Below are 16,331 nucleotides of genomic sequence, written 5' to 3' on the forward strand. Positions count from 1 at the left end.
ACAGCCTTACAATTTCTAACCATCCATCTAGTCGGCTTATTTACATAAAGTAGCTTCAAAGGCGTACATACAGTGGTCAAAAAAAGTATTCATACACTAAGTTTTTTTACTTTATCTACTGAGCTTTTGTTTCTAGGATGACTATTTCTTCAGCACTGAAATCGATGATAGTAACAATGAATTTAATGCTCTCATTTTCTTTTATAAACATAAAGAATTGATTAAAAAGCAGAAAAACAATTTATAAGTAATAAGGAACTTAAAGCAAAAAAACATAATAAAAACTGTACAGCACGGAGGAGGCAGTGTGATGGTGTATGGGGCTGCAAGAGTGCTGCGGGAGTAGGAGAACTTATCGTCATCGACGGAACTCTTAACGCTGAAAGGTACGTGGACATATTCCGCCAAAATTTAAGCAAAAGTGCTGGTAAATTGGGTATCGAAAGCGCACACTTCTTTCAACAGGATAACGATCCCAAACATACTGTCCAAAAAAACAAAGGAATGGCTGCTTTATAATGTCCGGAAACAACTTCTCACCCCTCCACAGTCTCCGGGTATAAACCCTATTGGAAATTTAAGGTCTTGTTTGGAGCGGAAAATACGAAAATTGAAATGTTCTTCCAGAAAAGAGGACATAACCAACTTAAAGAAATCATGGGCAGAAATCACATCTCAAGAGACACTAAACCTGGTGGAATCTATGCCAAGGAGGCTTCAGGCAATAACAAATGCAAAGGGATTGCATACAAAATATTAGGTCTTTAGTTTTGCGTTAATTATAACATTCAGACTGAGTGTATGAATACTTATTTTGCATACAATAAATTATTTTTCTGCTTTTTAACCAATTCTTTATGTTTATAAAAGAAAATGAGAGCATTAAATTCATTGTTACTAACTTCGATTTCAGTACTGAACAAGTAGTCATCCTAGAAACAAAAGTTCAGTAGATAAAGTAAGAAAACTTAGTGTATGAATACTTCTTTTGACCATTGTATATTTCATATAAGAGAAATGTAATGATAATTATAACAGTAACTGAACTATGTTTTACCTATCCAACCAAAACCACATTGCTCCACAATAGTAACGAATAAAACTTTGATGCTTATCACAGCTAACATAACATAACTTACAATATCAATTCCCTAAAAATGTCCGTTGAATTATTCAATTTTAAATTATTGAAACGTATATTTGTAGATTTTTAAAAACAAATAATTGACAATAACTGAACAGTATCAAAAAAAAAATTGTTTGTTTTGTTTAAGTGACTTAGAGGTCATAGAGGTTATAAAGCGAGTGATTCGGAATGTGCAAAAAAGTAAATTATTTAATGTTTTATCCAATTTATTTATTATCCAATGAAATTAAATATTAAAAAGGGTGTGTAGCCATTAGTTCTTTTTTAGAGATAGAAATAAATGTATTATTAAATCTCTGCAACACCAACGACATGCCAAATAACAAAAGATTTATTAAGATCTGTCTATAAAAGATACAAAGCTGTTTAACACGTCTTTTGGTTGATGATGCTCCAGTAAACCTTGTATCAGTACACTTTAAAGTTATTTTGATTTTTAAAAAGCACCAATGAGATCATTGTGATGAGATATGTTTTTATCTGTAGTAAAAAAGATTCACTCTGAAGATAAAGCGATGATTCAAAAATTCGGAAGGTTACAAATTTTGAAATTACTATTCGAAAACGAATTTGAAATAAATACGATTGTTTTAGGCAGTAATTCATAAAAAATTATATTTTATTACTTGCATGTGGTGTACTAAAGTGGAACTCAGTTCTGTAGTTAGCTTGCCATGGTTACTTATTTATGCAATTTGATAGCAGAGGTACTTAGCGTTGATTTTTAGTGCATAAATGCTTTAAAAAAATCTTTGGAAGATCACTACTTAGTTACTATGTATTTAACTCCTTTCATCGGCCCGGAGCCTGTCCTGGGGGTTCGGTTCGTGCGGCTCTCAGAGATTGGATCTAAAGGGAGCACGAAAAGAACTGGGTGATATGTCCTGGGGTTAAACACAGCAAGACTAGGATGCCTTGGCTGTGTAAGCAAAGAGCCAAAGTGGCTCTGTGCTTGGGTAGAAATCAGACTGCTCTGATTACAGGCCTATTCACGGGACATGGTAGGTGCAGGAAGCATCTACGCAAGGTGGGGGCTTATTAGCTCGGAACCGTTGTGTGCAGATTGTGTCAGGAAGAGGAGGAAATGGCCTCTCACCTGTTGTTCCATTGCGTTGCAATCGAGTGGTTGCGCTATGAAACCTTTACAACGCTGAGGCCTATGGAGATAGTAGCGCTAAAAGAACTAGTAGGGAAAGTCCTCAACCTCTTTAGTAGGGGAGGTTTCGTTTACTAGAACAAAGAAGGGGCTGGCCCAATAAGTCTTTTGTGGCTGCGGTGCCGTGGGGCGTAGGTCCCGTCCCATCTAAAATCTAAATCTAAATCTACTATGTATTTATCGCAATAAATAACAACATCACTGTCTGCTTGATTCAAAGATGTACTGCAAGCCTTTTGTTTATTTTAGCTTTAAATGTTAAGTCCTATTTCTAGTGTTGGCATTTATTTAATGCAAATATAAACATAAGTAACTCCCGGGATTCTCAAATAATCTGATAAAACCAACAATATTGGTGTTATAATGGATTCACGAATAGGGGGAAACAAAAAACAAAAACAAAAAAAATAGTACCTATTTTCGTTTCACAGACAACATTAAGAAAGTATATTTCAGAATACTTACACGTACTTTGAACTGCATAGCTCCACTCACCTTTCTGAGACATATGTCGCAGAGTTAACTCGTAGCGGATCTCGCCTTACTGCATAAGAGACTAGTATGCCTAGGGCAACCAAGACCATGGCTAATGCATTCATAATTATACCCTCTTCTGGCCATAATGAGTAGTCACTTCTGTAAAGAAGATAAGAAATAAATATGTAGTTAAAATTAAGGTTATTAAATAAAATTTTACTATACAAAGAAATGGGCAATTATTAGTACTGATTAAAACGATTTCTGACCCATGCTTGAAGCAGATTAGTTTTAAAATGTGCGTATGCAAAGATATTTCTGAAAACAAAACTGTTTACATATATATACTTTAAAAAAACAAAGAACAGTGACCCGAAAAGTAAAAACTATCTTTGATTCTACAACCCAAAACAAGTATTATTGTTAACGAGTATTAATCAACGACATGAATGCTTTTCATTCAAAAGTTATGCTGAAAGACTCTTAAGTTATTTCTTATTAGTAAATAAATTATTTAAAAATTTAATTAAGTTTTCTTCCTTAACCTGCCCCTCAATCTTTATCTGGAATGGTCATGTGTCAGTTTTTCAAAACGAAAACCTGATCAAAAGAATTCAAGAAATGTACTTTACATTCGAACGATTTAAATTTGCGTCATGAATAAATAACATTTAAAAAAAAAAAAAATCTTAAACTTCGGTCTTGCGTGAAGACTTAACAGACAGCAGAGAGGTTAACCACAGTAACAGTATCATAGTAGAACTATTCCTAATATCCAAGAGTAAAAATAATTGATTTAAAAGTGACCGTATTCTGGCAAAGAAGTGGATTCCTTTACTTCGATTTCTAGTGAGGCAGGGTGTCATTGGATTTACAATACACCATTACAATTTTCATAAAAAATTCGGATTATATATCCTTAATACTTAAGAAAACTTACACCGAAAATATGCCAACCAAAGAATAATGTGAAAAAATGTGCTAATTGAGACCATCACAAAATTAAACCAAAGCTCCCTGCAAAGATTTTTTTTTCATAATGACTCTTAAGCAAAAAGCATCAATATTTGCACAGCACACAAAAAGAATATCCTATGAATGATTTCAATTTTGAGAGAAATTCAAAACATATTTCTACAATAGCCTAATTCGAATATTTTTACAGTTTGTTTGATGAATGATGGGACTTCAATTTTCGCTTTTAACTTTCATACAGTTTTCTCTTTTCAGCTCTTAACTTTTGAAAGAAACGACCAACAATTGTTCGACTGATTGAATAATAATGAACGAATTACTTACAAAATTAATATGTGCTTAATAAAAAACATTTATGGAGGGACAACATGTAGAAAATTAAAAATATCAAAGAAAATGAAATAATTTTTTTCCCCCACAAAGAAAACACACAATTCCACAATAAAATTACAAAGATTTTAAATTATCATTGTGCCAAATTATCAACTGTAGTGAAGTGTAGAAAAAAAAAATCTTTTTGTGTTTAACAATAAATAAAACTGTATCTAAAACATCAATGTTTGCTTTTTGAAACATTTGAAGGAATGGTATTAACTTGAATGAAAAACTAGAAAACACAAAAAAAGGAAATTCTGGTTTATGGAATTCATTTAGTGCCAAAATCCAAATGTGCCTTTTCATCAAAATCCTTCTTAATTTTTGGTGAGAGGTGAAAATAAAGAGGTAAAGCGAAGGTTATAAATAATTAAGTCCTATATTTTTTTTTGACAGAAATCACACTTCTCTTACGCGTAGTAATGGAAAAGAGAAAATAAATGCAAATACAAAAATGGAATAAGGGAAGGTAGGCAACTGTTTACCAGTTGATTTAAGCGAAAAGCAAGTTTAAATTATTAATTAAAGTAGTTCATTGTAAGTAGTTTTACCCTAATATGTAATATATAAAAAAAAGCATATTATTTTTTGTATAGTTCATTTCGTGTTTAAACACAAGCGCCAGTATAGATTTAAGATTTTTATTTAAGATATGAATTACTTTTAAAAGTTCATGCTTTTCAAGAAATGAGTCTTTTTGAAGTTTAAAATAAACTGCCAAAAATGAATAGATATACTGGGAAACTTTAAAGGCAAAAAAAAAAGGTGAAGCGCTCCACATTAGTTCCCTTCTAATTTGTTCCATTTCTGGGCATAAAAAGACTTGGAGTTACATACCATATATGTGGTCAATGTTCATGATTGAAAAAGCTGTAACAACACTCTTTAAAATGTAATCTTCACTATTACACTGTAATCCCTAATAGCACTTGAAAAGATCAAGCTAAATGTAATAATTGGCATCTTCACAAAACTTCGACTCAGTAGAAATGTCTGCCTGGGCAAATCAACCAAGTCTATCACAAGTAGAATTGGTCTTGTTTTTACTGAGAATGCACAGTTAATGGTAAGCATCTTCTATCCATTAGTGTTTAACCTAAACCGTTTTTCAGTATGATTAGATATGTATGTACTTCTAAACACACCGCACACAAAATAAAAGAAAAATAAAAATTCACTCATATTGAAGAAATGTTCCTCAAGGTTCTACTAATTCCCGAGAAGATTCAACTACACCCCTTCAAAACTTAGAAGAGATCATAACTCTCTTTTTAACATATTGCATTGGAAGAAATCGGTGTGGATATTATCAATAAGTTACCACAAAATTACAGTTTAAAGTAGCACAAATGGAATATGTATAATTAGCGTCCAAGATTTTACATCTTTAGACAATATTTTGGTACATAAATTATAGTGATTAACGCAACATTAGTTTTTCTATATTTTTTCCCCAATAACCTGCCTCCTGGTTACCAGAACAATGGCTAGGCAAACATGTCAACAAACAACTTGTACTGGCCTAAAGAAAAACCTTCTCTTTGGGTTACAAAGAGATTACCACTTCTTTTCTTACAATCAAATGTCTCATTAAACCATAATGACCTAAAAAGAAGTGACACTAAAAGACTCCTCAACTTCTCGAAGAGTCCAGCTCTGAAATTTGTATTCATATCTTTTAGCATGTTTGAAATAACCCAATATCTCTATTCATTTCTGCCTCGTTAGGAAATTCAGATATTTTGTTTTTATTAAAATAAGAAATAAGCATTTGGTAACAATTTAGTGCTTGAGAACTAAATAAGCACACTTTCAAGTAATATTTGTGTTTATTTTGTTACATTTTCAGTTAAAAAATAAATATAAGAAATAGTATAAGCCAATAAAAAATGGAAAAAAGTGATGGTGCATTTGTGGTTTTAAAAATTTTGGAAAACGAAATAATGAAGCTTTTTTTTTTTCTTAAAATCTGTGGTTCTTACCTCAATATTTTTGGTGAAATATGTTGTTGATTTTATGTTTTAAATATTTTATGTCCAATTTAAAAGAAACAACTCTTTAGTTTATGAAAAAATAAATAAAAAAAAGAAAATATAGTTGAGTTTATACTGGCATTATTTATTTATTTTTTTTATATATTACATTTTAATATATAAATGACCGTTTGAAATTTATTTTAAAAAACGCATTAATACAAAAGAGATTTTACTTGAGAGTTTGTGAAAACAAAAAAAAGAAACAATTCACAAATTACATAAAAAATGTGCCCTCAAATTAGATTTTTAATATTTTTTAAAAAAGATTTCCTTGTTAGAAAGTAAAACAAAAGTAACATAAATAACATTTAAACACACCACAACTGTTAAAGACATTTTGTACTGATTAGGCAATAATTAGGACTTCACTTATTATTTTTTTAAAATTTAAATGACTTTTGTTTTGGTCCCATTTTTTTGAAACTTCGAGAACAAAACTAATTTTTGTTTTAAAATAAATTATTAGGAAAAAGCTAAATAGGGTTGCGATTTATCAATATCTTTATTTATTTTACTAATGGTCCCAGTTAATCAGCTGTTAAAAAAAAGTAGAATTTCTTTGTTTAGGAAACAGAAATGATTTGAACTAAAAGAAAAAAAATCAAATAATACTTTTATGGGAATCGGTAAGACGGAAGACGGGCAATGAGGATCTGATTCGCAGATTCAATTTAAGTGGAAATATTTTTCGATTAGAGCTATGTTTAACACGCCTTCATAAATGGCCCACGTATTGCTCAATCAAACGAATCGTTTAATGAACTAAAAGCTGATATGTGAGGAGATAATACTTTGGCGTAGAAGGTAAAGAATGATTCTTGACTCTGCCAGCCAAGTTTAGTCTAACTTGCAAGTTCATTGGGATAAAGGTCTATAACCAATGTGACGGAGTCTTCACTAAAGTGGGTTTTGTGGTATATTACCTGTTCTTTGTCACTTCCAATCACCTTCGTATCATTGAATGAATGATCAGCTTGTTCTGATAGGAAAAATACCCCAGAGATGTATCATAGTTTGGAAATGCTGATGTAAAATGGAATTGAATTGCAAGGCCAGCCCGACTGCAGAACAACAAAACCGGATATTTTTTTTCTGAACTTTGCATGAAACTAATACTTTTTAAATAAAAGAAGAATTAAAAAAAATTAATAAATACGGATAAGATTTAAAAATTAATAATACTGGGATTCCAATAATTAAACCAAAAAATTAATCGCATGAACGCTTATTACTACATTAATAATTAAAATTGTCCATAAACTTATAATACATTTAATAAAAAGCAATTACTTGTTCTAAGCAGTCATTATAGTAAATATATCAATACATAAGCAGTTCAAACATAAAAAATGGTTTAAGCTGAAAATAAATACAAAATAGATGAATCTGAATAAAATTTCAGCTATTTTACTCGAGGAATTATTGAAAAAATTAAAATATTAATGATTTAAGATTATTGGCATAAAAATCTCAGTGGGTAAAAATCAAAAGTATTTTTTTTCAAAATCGATTGTCTTTGGCAATCCTAATTATGAATCGCGTTTAGAATTTAGCAGTTAGTTTATTTAATAATAAAAAATAATATTTACACACACAATGTATCTAAATTTTTCTAATTATCTTGATAAATATTTATAAAACTATTTTTCTTATTTATTTGTCATAATAATATCAGAAAACTTGGCATACTTTCAATTTTGAACACAAAAGGAAGTATACAAGTATAAAAGTTTTTATTAAAAATAAAATTATGAAGACTGTTTAGATTATATAGGTTATAGTTCATCCTTTTCGTTTACTGTTTATTATTGATTATACCCTGAAATTATCCTTTGAGATCAGTATACTTTTCAAATTATATCTTCTCAAAAGAGATAAATTGCCTTATTTTTAAAGTTTACTATTTAATCCGCTAGATTGCAGCAACGCCAAGTAATATTAGAGAAATTTCACGCAATCAATATTAAAATTCATTAGAAAAAACAATGCGCGAACACCTAAATTGCATTTAAGCTAAAATAAAAATATAATAAAATAAAAAATAACTGTTGATAAATGGGGGCAATTATTAATCACCAAAATTAAACAAACAAAATATTTTTTTTTTTGTATTTCTCTGGTTTAAAATTCCTCCTCGAAATCATTTCTTTCTTTTTTTTTCCAAAATAAGCATTATATTTCTCTATCAGGAACAAGTGTTCGTCCATAATATCTGAAGTCAATCGGTGAATTGAGAACGTAGGATACTAGAATTCCAGCGGCTACTAGAACCATCGCCAAAGTGTTGATCACAATTGTTTCTGAAGACATGAAGTTGAAGTAGTCTTTGCTGAAAAACCGTTATTTTGGAATGGATTATGCAGATAAAGAAAAAACAAAACAATCAAAAGAAAAAAGAAAAATGGGAAAAGTTAATTCTTAATTTTTTTTGTGGACACAATTATGAAAGTGAGATGTACGATTAGAAGGCCTTGAATGAATAGAAAAACCTCCTTTAGGTTTCAAATATTAGTTGATCATTCCTGACTTGCTATTATTATTATTCTTAGGCATTTAATTATAATTAGTTAGGCAATTCTTCTCTCGTAAACCTTTATAAAGGTTATTTATTCTCTTAGTACATTTTCTAAGCCTAAATTTCAGGAAATTCAGAAATACATAAGTCGTAGAACTTAGGATTTAACCTTTTTTACTAAACACCAACCAAAAATTTATAAAAAATCCCTTTTTATTATCACAAACTATCTGGAATTACTAACATATCCGCCAAAAAAAAAGTCATTATTCTGGTTTTCATTTAAAAATAACAAAACAAAACCTGTACTGCTACTCAAACTGTACTGTAATTGATGCAATGCTATCTCGAATAGTCGAACAAGCTGGAGAGTACATAGCGCCTAAGAAGGTATGCAAGCATGTAATAAACAAGAAATTTTGCTTTTTATACTATTTTTAGTAATGCCTAAGGCATTAATTATTTCATTTTTATTCGTACTAGTAACTTGAATGTTTTAAATGCAATCAAAAATTGATTAACTTAACCTACAAATAGTGTTACCAAAATCTCATATAAAGAGGCGTCAATTTAGTTATTTTTTTTTCTTAACAAATACTACGAAACATCTTTTTGTTGAATATGTGTAAATATTAATCCCTAGTTGGGGATTTTCTGATATTATTAACACGGTTAATGATTGTGCTTATGTTCATGATGCATGAATACTGTTAATGTGTATTACTAAACTTTCAAGACATAAAAGAACGTAATTTTGAATTTTACTGTAAAATAGGGACTTGCTATCAGCTAAGAAAAATTGAAGCATTATAACAAAACTGTTAAAATCAATTAAATTTAAAGCATCTTTTTTCGTAAACAAATATTAGTAAAAAACCATGCTTTGAAATTTACAAAAAGTGTTTTGTTACTCCAATTCTACAGTCTATCCAATGTTTTTCTTAAAATTTAAATCAAATTCGGGCAAATCTTTTAATTTTTTTTATAGGTAATTAAACAGAAAGGATTGTTTCATAATGTCATAAATCTCGAATTATTATAAAGATGGGCACAATGTTTGATTATAAATGCACTTATAGTTTGATTTAGTGTAAAACGTTTACATGGTTTTCTCTGACCTCAATTATGAGATATTTTTTTTAACTGATTTCTGCAACCAATGCAACAAATTTAATTCATATTTACCCAGGTGATAAAGCCGTTGATTACGTTAAATAACACTTCAGAGCGAAGCTCTATTCACCTTTCCCCAGAGTATCACCTTACGAAGCATTTTGCTACGATAAATTTCGAATCATAAATGTAAATACCTACTCATTGTGAGTATTTTAAAAATAAAGAATTGTAAACAATGAGTTTGATTAGGTAAAAAGTAACCTCCCATATACTTCAATGTTAACATATCGATCTGATGTCATGGACAGTGATGGCCACCAAACATACTTCCTAATGTACGTTAAACTAACCTCATTAATACATGAAATAAATATCGAACCCAGAACCACGCCTTAACAAGCTAGGCGGACCATGCATTATCCATCAATTCAATTATCAAAACACCTGAACAGTATTTTTTTTGGGGGGGGGCAAATAATTAATTAAAGATTAAATAATATTAAAAAAAAAAAAATGTTTTACTCAAATGTGAAGAACGCCTTTTCTGTGAGACCAGTGAGACAAGTTGCAATAGCCATCATAAAAGTAGTCAGTCCAAATGTAGCATGTATGGGCACAAGACTTGCACGAAAACCAGCTGTTGAATTCTCACAACATAGTAGTAATAGAAAACTGAAGAATCCGACCACAAACTGTAATAAATAATAAACATTATTCAATTATTACAATAATAAAGCAAATTAACTCATACAAAAACAATTATTGAAAAACTAGAACGTTCATTGGCCAGCTAATAACACAATTTTGAATTTTATCTATTTTAAACATAGAAGAGCAATATCTAATTAGGTTTAAGGAATCATAAATTCAACCAGCTAACAACAAAATATGAAGAACAAAATTGGCCTTTAACTTTTCTTGCTATATGGAATACTCAGCTGTAATGCTCAGTAGCTACTCAAAACTGAGCTAGTCTTACGAACTCTTCTTACAGAAACACCCTTTTTATGAAGTAAGGATTACCTTATTTACCTGATTATGAGCCCAAATAGAAAAACTCTCTCCTAAAAATATGCAAACTTTAAGACAAGATCTTTATGTGGTTAGCACTTAGATGCACCTTGTTCATTGTTTTTTTTTCCTTTCAAGCACGATAAAACTAGCCAAATATGAAGCTATTTCCCATAAAATAGATTTTAAAGGAATTACTGAGATTATTCAAAAAACCTAGGCGGCCATTTCTATGAAAGCAACGGCCATCTTAATTGGAAAAATCCTATAGTTTAGATCTGGCAAAGAAAATAAAAATAATATTTCTATGTCGTCTACTCTGCACTCTTAAATTTAGTAAATTATTTCATTTTAAAGTCAATGTCAATTCAAGGTGAAACAAAAGAAAACATAACAGACTACAAAATATACCAGAAACGTACAACCTTGTTCACTAAACTGGTCTCACCAATTAACCTCTCTTAATATTTCCTTTTTCTTTCGCAATTTATACAATTTCTAACATCCTTTATGAAAGAAAACAATACAAGAAAAGACAATTAATATTTCTTCTCTTTTATTAGTAGCTTCTTCTCTTAGAACTCTAATAAAATTATCAATCAGACGTAAAGGTTTTTTTTTCAAGATTTGTAAGGGACTCAAATTGTGTACCTTTGACCGTGGTAATACAAAATATTTTTATTAATACAAATCATTTCTTTTATAATCTATTTTCCCCCTTTATTTCAGGGTCATATCTAAATCCTTACAATAATTGTTAGTTCACCATATTCCTTCACTTCTAATGCTGGTAATTTGAAACAAAAACAAAACATTTCGGCTGTTTGCTGTACAATATTTTTCTTAAATTAAATCTATAGCTGGCCTTTTACAGAATAATGTAATCCATAATGTACGTATACATTTTTTCAGAAAACTTATTTTAAGCTCAAACATTGTTGTTCAATAACTTATAATAGTGTTTGCGTCACATGTTAAGGTTATGTAATGCATTAGATCAGGTGATGGTGAACCTTTTTGAGACGTGGGTCAAATTTTGTTCATTTTTTGTTTTAGTACTAGTTCTTGGGTCACTAATGCCCATTTGCACAAGAGTTAAGTTTAAAAATTTTAAACTGAATATTTTCAAAACTAGACATCTTTAAAATTCAGTTGGCTTAACGAGTAAAGCGGGACGAAACAAGTGCTTATGAAAGTCTCTTTTTACAAACATAATTAAATAAAACCTTACAAAAGTGTGTTTTATCTGAAGAAAAATCTAAATATGGTTATTTGCTTTGGGTTGTCGATTATTTTTAACAAACAAAATATGAGTAAAATTATACATTTTATTTGTTGTTTTGTAAACACTTTTGCTTTATTTCAAATACTACAAAAACATTTGTCGTTATTTGCGTTTTAGAACTGTAATGATCAAACTAAAGGTTATAGATAGCATTTAAATTGTTTTTGTGTCAATGCGTGATTGAAAAAAATACAGATAGAATATAAATTATCCCAGCAATTGTGGGTCAGTGAAAAAGCTTGCGCGAGTCAGTATCTGACCCGCGGGTCATAGGTTCGCCATCACTGCATTAGATGGTAAGCTAAAGTTTGCTTGAGAGCACACTAAAACCAAATAACTGCACACCAATACTAACTCTTAAATTGTGTCAGTTGGAATGACTGTGTACCTGTAGAAGTAGACAGTTCACTTCTTCTGAATGGTGGAACTGTAAACTATTGCTAAATTCTTTGTAAACCATAAAAGAAACAATCAAAATAAAAGAGATAAATATGTATGTTCCTCACCTGCAAAGCAAATAATCCCATCGTAACAAAGCCCATCCATGAATGTATTGAATAGAAATTGGGTATAGGCGGATCACTAAGATTATGATAATCCAAGACAGCCATAAATCCAAGTACTATACATGGTATAGCCAGTGCATGGAACACTGTATGCAGTAGTTTCACATATATACGTCGACAACATCTGCTAATTCTGTACAACAGCATCGCTGCAACAAGACAAAAAGAAAAGATTTTTCTAAATAATTTAACAATAAATTACAATTGTTCTAGTTTAATAATATACAATTTTATAAAATATCTGCATTTTTTGTTTACACCATTATTATTTCTATTATTATTTTATTGAGAAATCATATACAGGGTGTTCATTTTAAGACGGCTCAAATGCATTTCATGCTTAAACGGTTAATCTGAGCAAAAAATGGTAGAGGAAAAATTTGTTGCCCGTCACCTCTAGTTTCAGAATATGTGACTTGATTTTAGATTCCTGCCTGCATACGCGGCTGACGCGCGACTAAAAGTAAGGGTTCGCAGTTGACCCCCATTTTCATGTACACAGTTTTAAGGAGTATAAAAAGTTATGAAAGGAACCGGAAACCACAATTCGATATCTTCAAAATTAAAGGTGCTAGGCCATTTCAAAATCTGGTATTTATTAATCATATTTCAATTTTTTAACTTATTATCAAAGAGAAAGAAGAGCACGCGATAGGTCATTTTTATGTATTTTTTCATCTCCTTTCTTCTAAAAATATTGCCACTATGCCTTCAAAGGTGCCTCCTCAGATACAGAGAGCAGTTGATAACCTCCAGGCTAACCTGGCGGGCGAGCCAGAGGAGACACGTTTGTAGGCACAGTACATGCTGCACAAGCTGCGTAAAGTGCATTGTTTGATAAATTAAGGAATAATTTTGATCCTTTACATGAAAGATATTGATCACTTAAATATGTGGCAGGAGGTCTCCAATGTTTTTGGTAATTAAACGCAACTCTCCCAAAATTACCAAATAATTATTAAACCTTATTGTTTGTAACAGATGTAAAATTAATTTTTAGCCATTTTGTGTATGCTTGAGAACATCTAAAGCTCTTAACATTTGATTTTTCTTAGAAAAATCACTCGGAAAACGACTTATTTCCCGATATTAGGAAAAATACTAGCTTTACTGCCCTGGCAATATTTTTAGTAGAAAGGAGATGAAAAAATACATAAAAATGACCTATCGCGTGCTCTTCTTTCTCTTTGATAACAATTAAAAAAATTGAAATATGATTAATAAATACCAGATTTTGAAATGGCCTAGCACCTTTAATTTTGAAGATACCGAATTGTGGTTTCCGGTTCCTTTCATAACTTTTTATACTCCTTAAAACTGTGTACATGAAAATTGGGGTCAACTGCGAACCCTCACTTTTGGTCGCGCGTCAGCCGCGTATGCAGGCAGGAATCTAAAATCAAGTCACATATTCTGAAACTAGAGGCGAAAGGGCAACAAATTTTTCCTCTACCATTTTTTGCTCAGATTAACCGTTTAAGCATGAAATGCATTTGAGCCGTCTTAAAATGAACACCCTGTATATACATAGCCAAAGTAGATTTAAAAAATAAATGAAGCAATGGCAAAGCCGTCTGCTTGCGAGCACTGCTTTCTTGTTTACACCATATTTATTTCCATTAAGGGAACCTAAAAGAAGTTTGAGAAGGTTATATTGGAACCTTAGTTTAGTTGGCTTTGCATAGAATGCGTTAAGAGAAATAATTAAATTAAGTTCGGCAGGAAATGAAGTCATCGACATCTAGAATTAAATAGAAGCGTTATGGAGAATATTAGATTAAATTTTATTCTATTTTTTTTTTTTTTTTTTTCATAAACGTATCATAATTTGCTAAATATACAAATGATCTAATAAACACTCTCTTCCATTAATAAACAATTTTTTCCCCTCTTTCAAAAAACAAAGCGAGATTACGTGTTCTTCAAACAAATTGTATACATCTATCCGTTTATTTTTAGACTTTACCATTTTTTTTAAAGATCACTTTTTTAGAGGACAACAGCCTTGAATGGAGTGATTATTCACCATCTCTAATAAGACCTAGAAGATTTATTGTATCTCCCTTAAGTATCTGGCGTTTGGGTACATTCCAGCTTAAAAAAAACTACGTTAGTTGCAAATACAAGTTCACAATCACAAACAATTGTATACGTATCAGCTCCCATATTCTATGAACAAAAGATACGTAAGGGAGTCACATCAGGCTCTTTAACGTTGTAGTAGATTTCTGTACAGAGCACTATCAGTAAAATCTTAATTGAGAGGTTAAGTCAGCCGGTTTATATAAGATGAATAAACTGATATAATTTATAATTTTAAGAAGTGGCATCCACAGTTTCTAAATAATTTGGGAAAACTTATGTAATTCAGAAGAAAACCACACAAGTTTAGTGTAAGTCACCCATTAATAAGTACAATTACAAAATGTATTTCTGTTAAATTCTTTCCTTCGCTTTTTAAACTGTATTATGATTTCAACCAGCAGTTTAGAAAACTAAACAATAATTTAGCTTTAACTATTTATTTCAAAACATTAGTTACCTCCTTTAGTTGTAAAAGAGGGTACAAAGATGTCTCCAACGATGTTTCTTTAAAATTCACATGCCTATTTTATATATTTAGATCTAAAACTTGCACAGACAAAAATATTACCAGCATTATTTCCACAAATTACATTTCAGCTAATGTGTTTTCAATTCTAATTCGTTTATCAATTGTGGAATTAAATACAATTATTTATATTTAATATTTGTTAGAGCAAAAAATATTCTAAGATATGTAAAAGGGGTCTTCTGCCTTTGTCTTTATATATTTATAAACAACAACCACTTTCCAGTAGGCGAACAGCAAGTGAAGGTCGCCAATCAACCAATTGGAATAAATTGAGGTCGCCTATATTGCAATTTTCAGTCCTACAACGTGTGGGAGTTGGAATGTCTGAACAGCTCATCTAATATTGGGACTCTGAAAGAAATAAAACCTCATTGGCCTGGATTATTTTCGTATTTTCGTGGATATAAGTTTTACTGGATAGAAATAAATGTTTTATAAATACTCTCTATAATTGTGCAACTTTTATAAGTATTTCACTTACAATACATTCAGGTGTCTCAAAGTGTTAATCTGAGAAATAGATTCAATAAACTTCAACATTTATTGTTTTTACATTTATCATTCTCCAAACCACAGGCACCTAATGTTTAGATGCAAAATTATACGAGGGTCGTTTGAAAAGTCCGTGCAAAGTCAGAGAGATAGCACCACTGGCGCGTATCGAGGTTATGTTTAGTTAGTAGCATCTCTTGGAAGAACACACACCAAGTTTCAGCCAGATCGGTCTATTTCTTTGTGTTTGGCATTCGTTTGAATCGAGGAAGTCGAGTGATTTTCAAAAAATGGACGAAAAAGAATTTCGTGTGTTGATTAAACACTACTTTATGAAAGGCTAAACGCCTCAGGAGACTAAAGAGAAGCTTGATAAACATTATGGTGACTCTGCACCTTCGATTAGAACAGTTTATAAGTGGTTTCAAAATTTTCGGAGTGGCCATATGGGCACAAGTGTCGCTGAACGTTCTGGGCGCCCTGTTGAGGTTACTACTCCAGAAATCATTGATAAAATCCATGATATGGTGATGGATGACAGAAGAGTGAAGGTGCGTGAGATTGCT

The 16,331-nt window shown here is 30.9% G+C and overlaps 1 protein-coding gene across 5 annotated transcripts in view; it reads right to left on the bottom strand.

Moving 5' to 3' along the window:
• Positions 1–16,331, bottom strand: part of LOC141447157 (transmembrane ascorbate-dependent reductase CYB561-like) — a 246,981-nt gene that overhangs the window by 4,074 nt on the left and 226,576 nt on the right. For 2 of the 5 annotated variants that reach the window (XM_074114411.1, XM_074114413.1), the window contains exons 3-5: positions 12,600–12,808; positions 10,320–10,489; positions 2,769–2,939 (exon numbers count right to left, since the gene is read on the bottom strand). In XM_074114411.1, the coding sequence (XP_073970512.1) occupies positions 2,795–2,939; positions 10,320–10,489; positions 12,600–12,808 (524 nt within the window). In that variant the 3' untranslated portion in view covers positions 2,769–2,794. Of the gene's footprint in view, positions 1–2,768; positions 2,940–6,227; positions 8,496–10,319; positions 10,490–12,599; positions 12,809–16,331 lie in introns of those variants that run through there. The other 3 variants (XM_074114408.1, XM_074114412.1, XM_074114410.1) reach the window with 2 other exon arrangements.

Source organism: Rhodnius prolixus, unplaced genomic scaffold, assembly GCF_049639745.1.
Source record: "Rhodnius prolixus isolate KJV_2025 unplaced genomic scaffold, Rpr scaffold_7, whole genome shotgun sequence".
NCBI classification, from domain to species: domain Eukaryota; kingdom Metazoa; phylum Arthropoda; class Insecta; order Hemiptera; family Reduviidae; genus Rhodnius; species Rhodnius prolixus.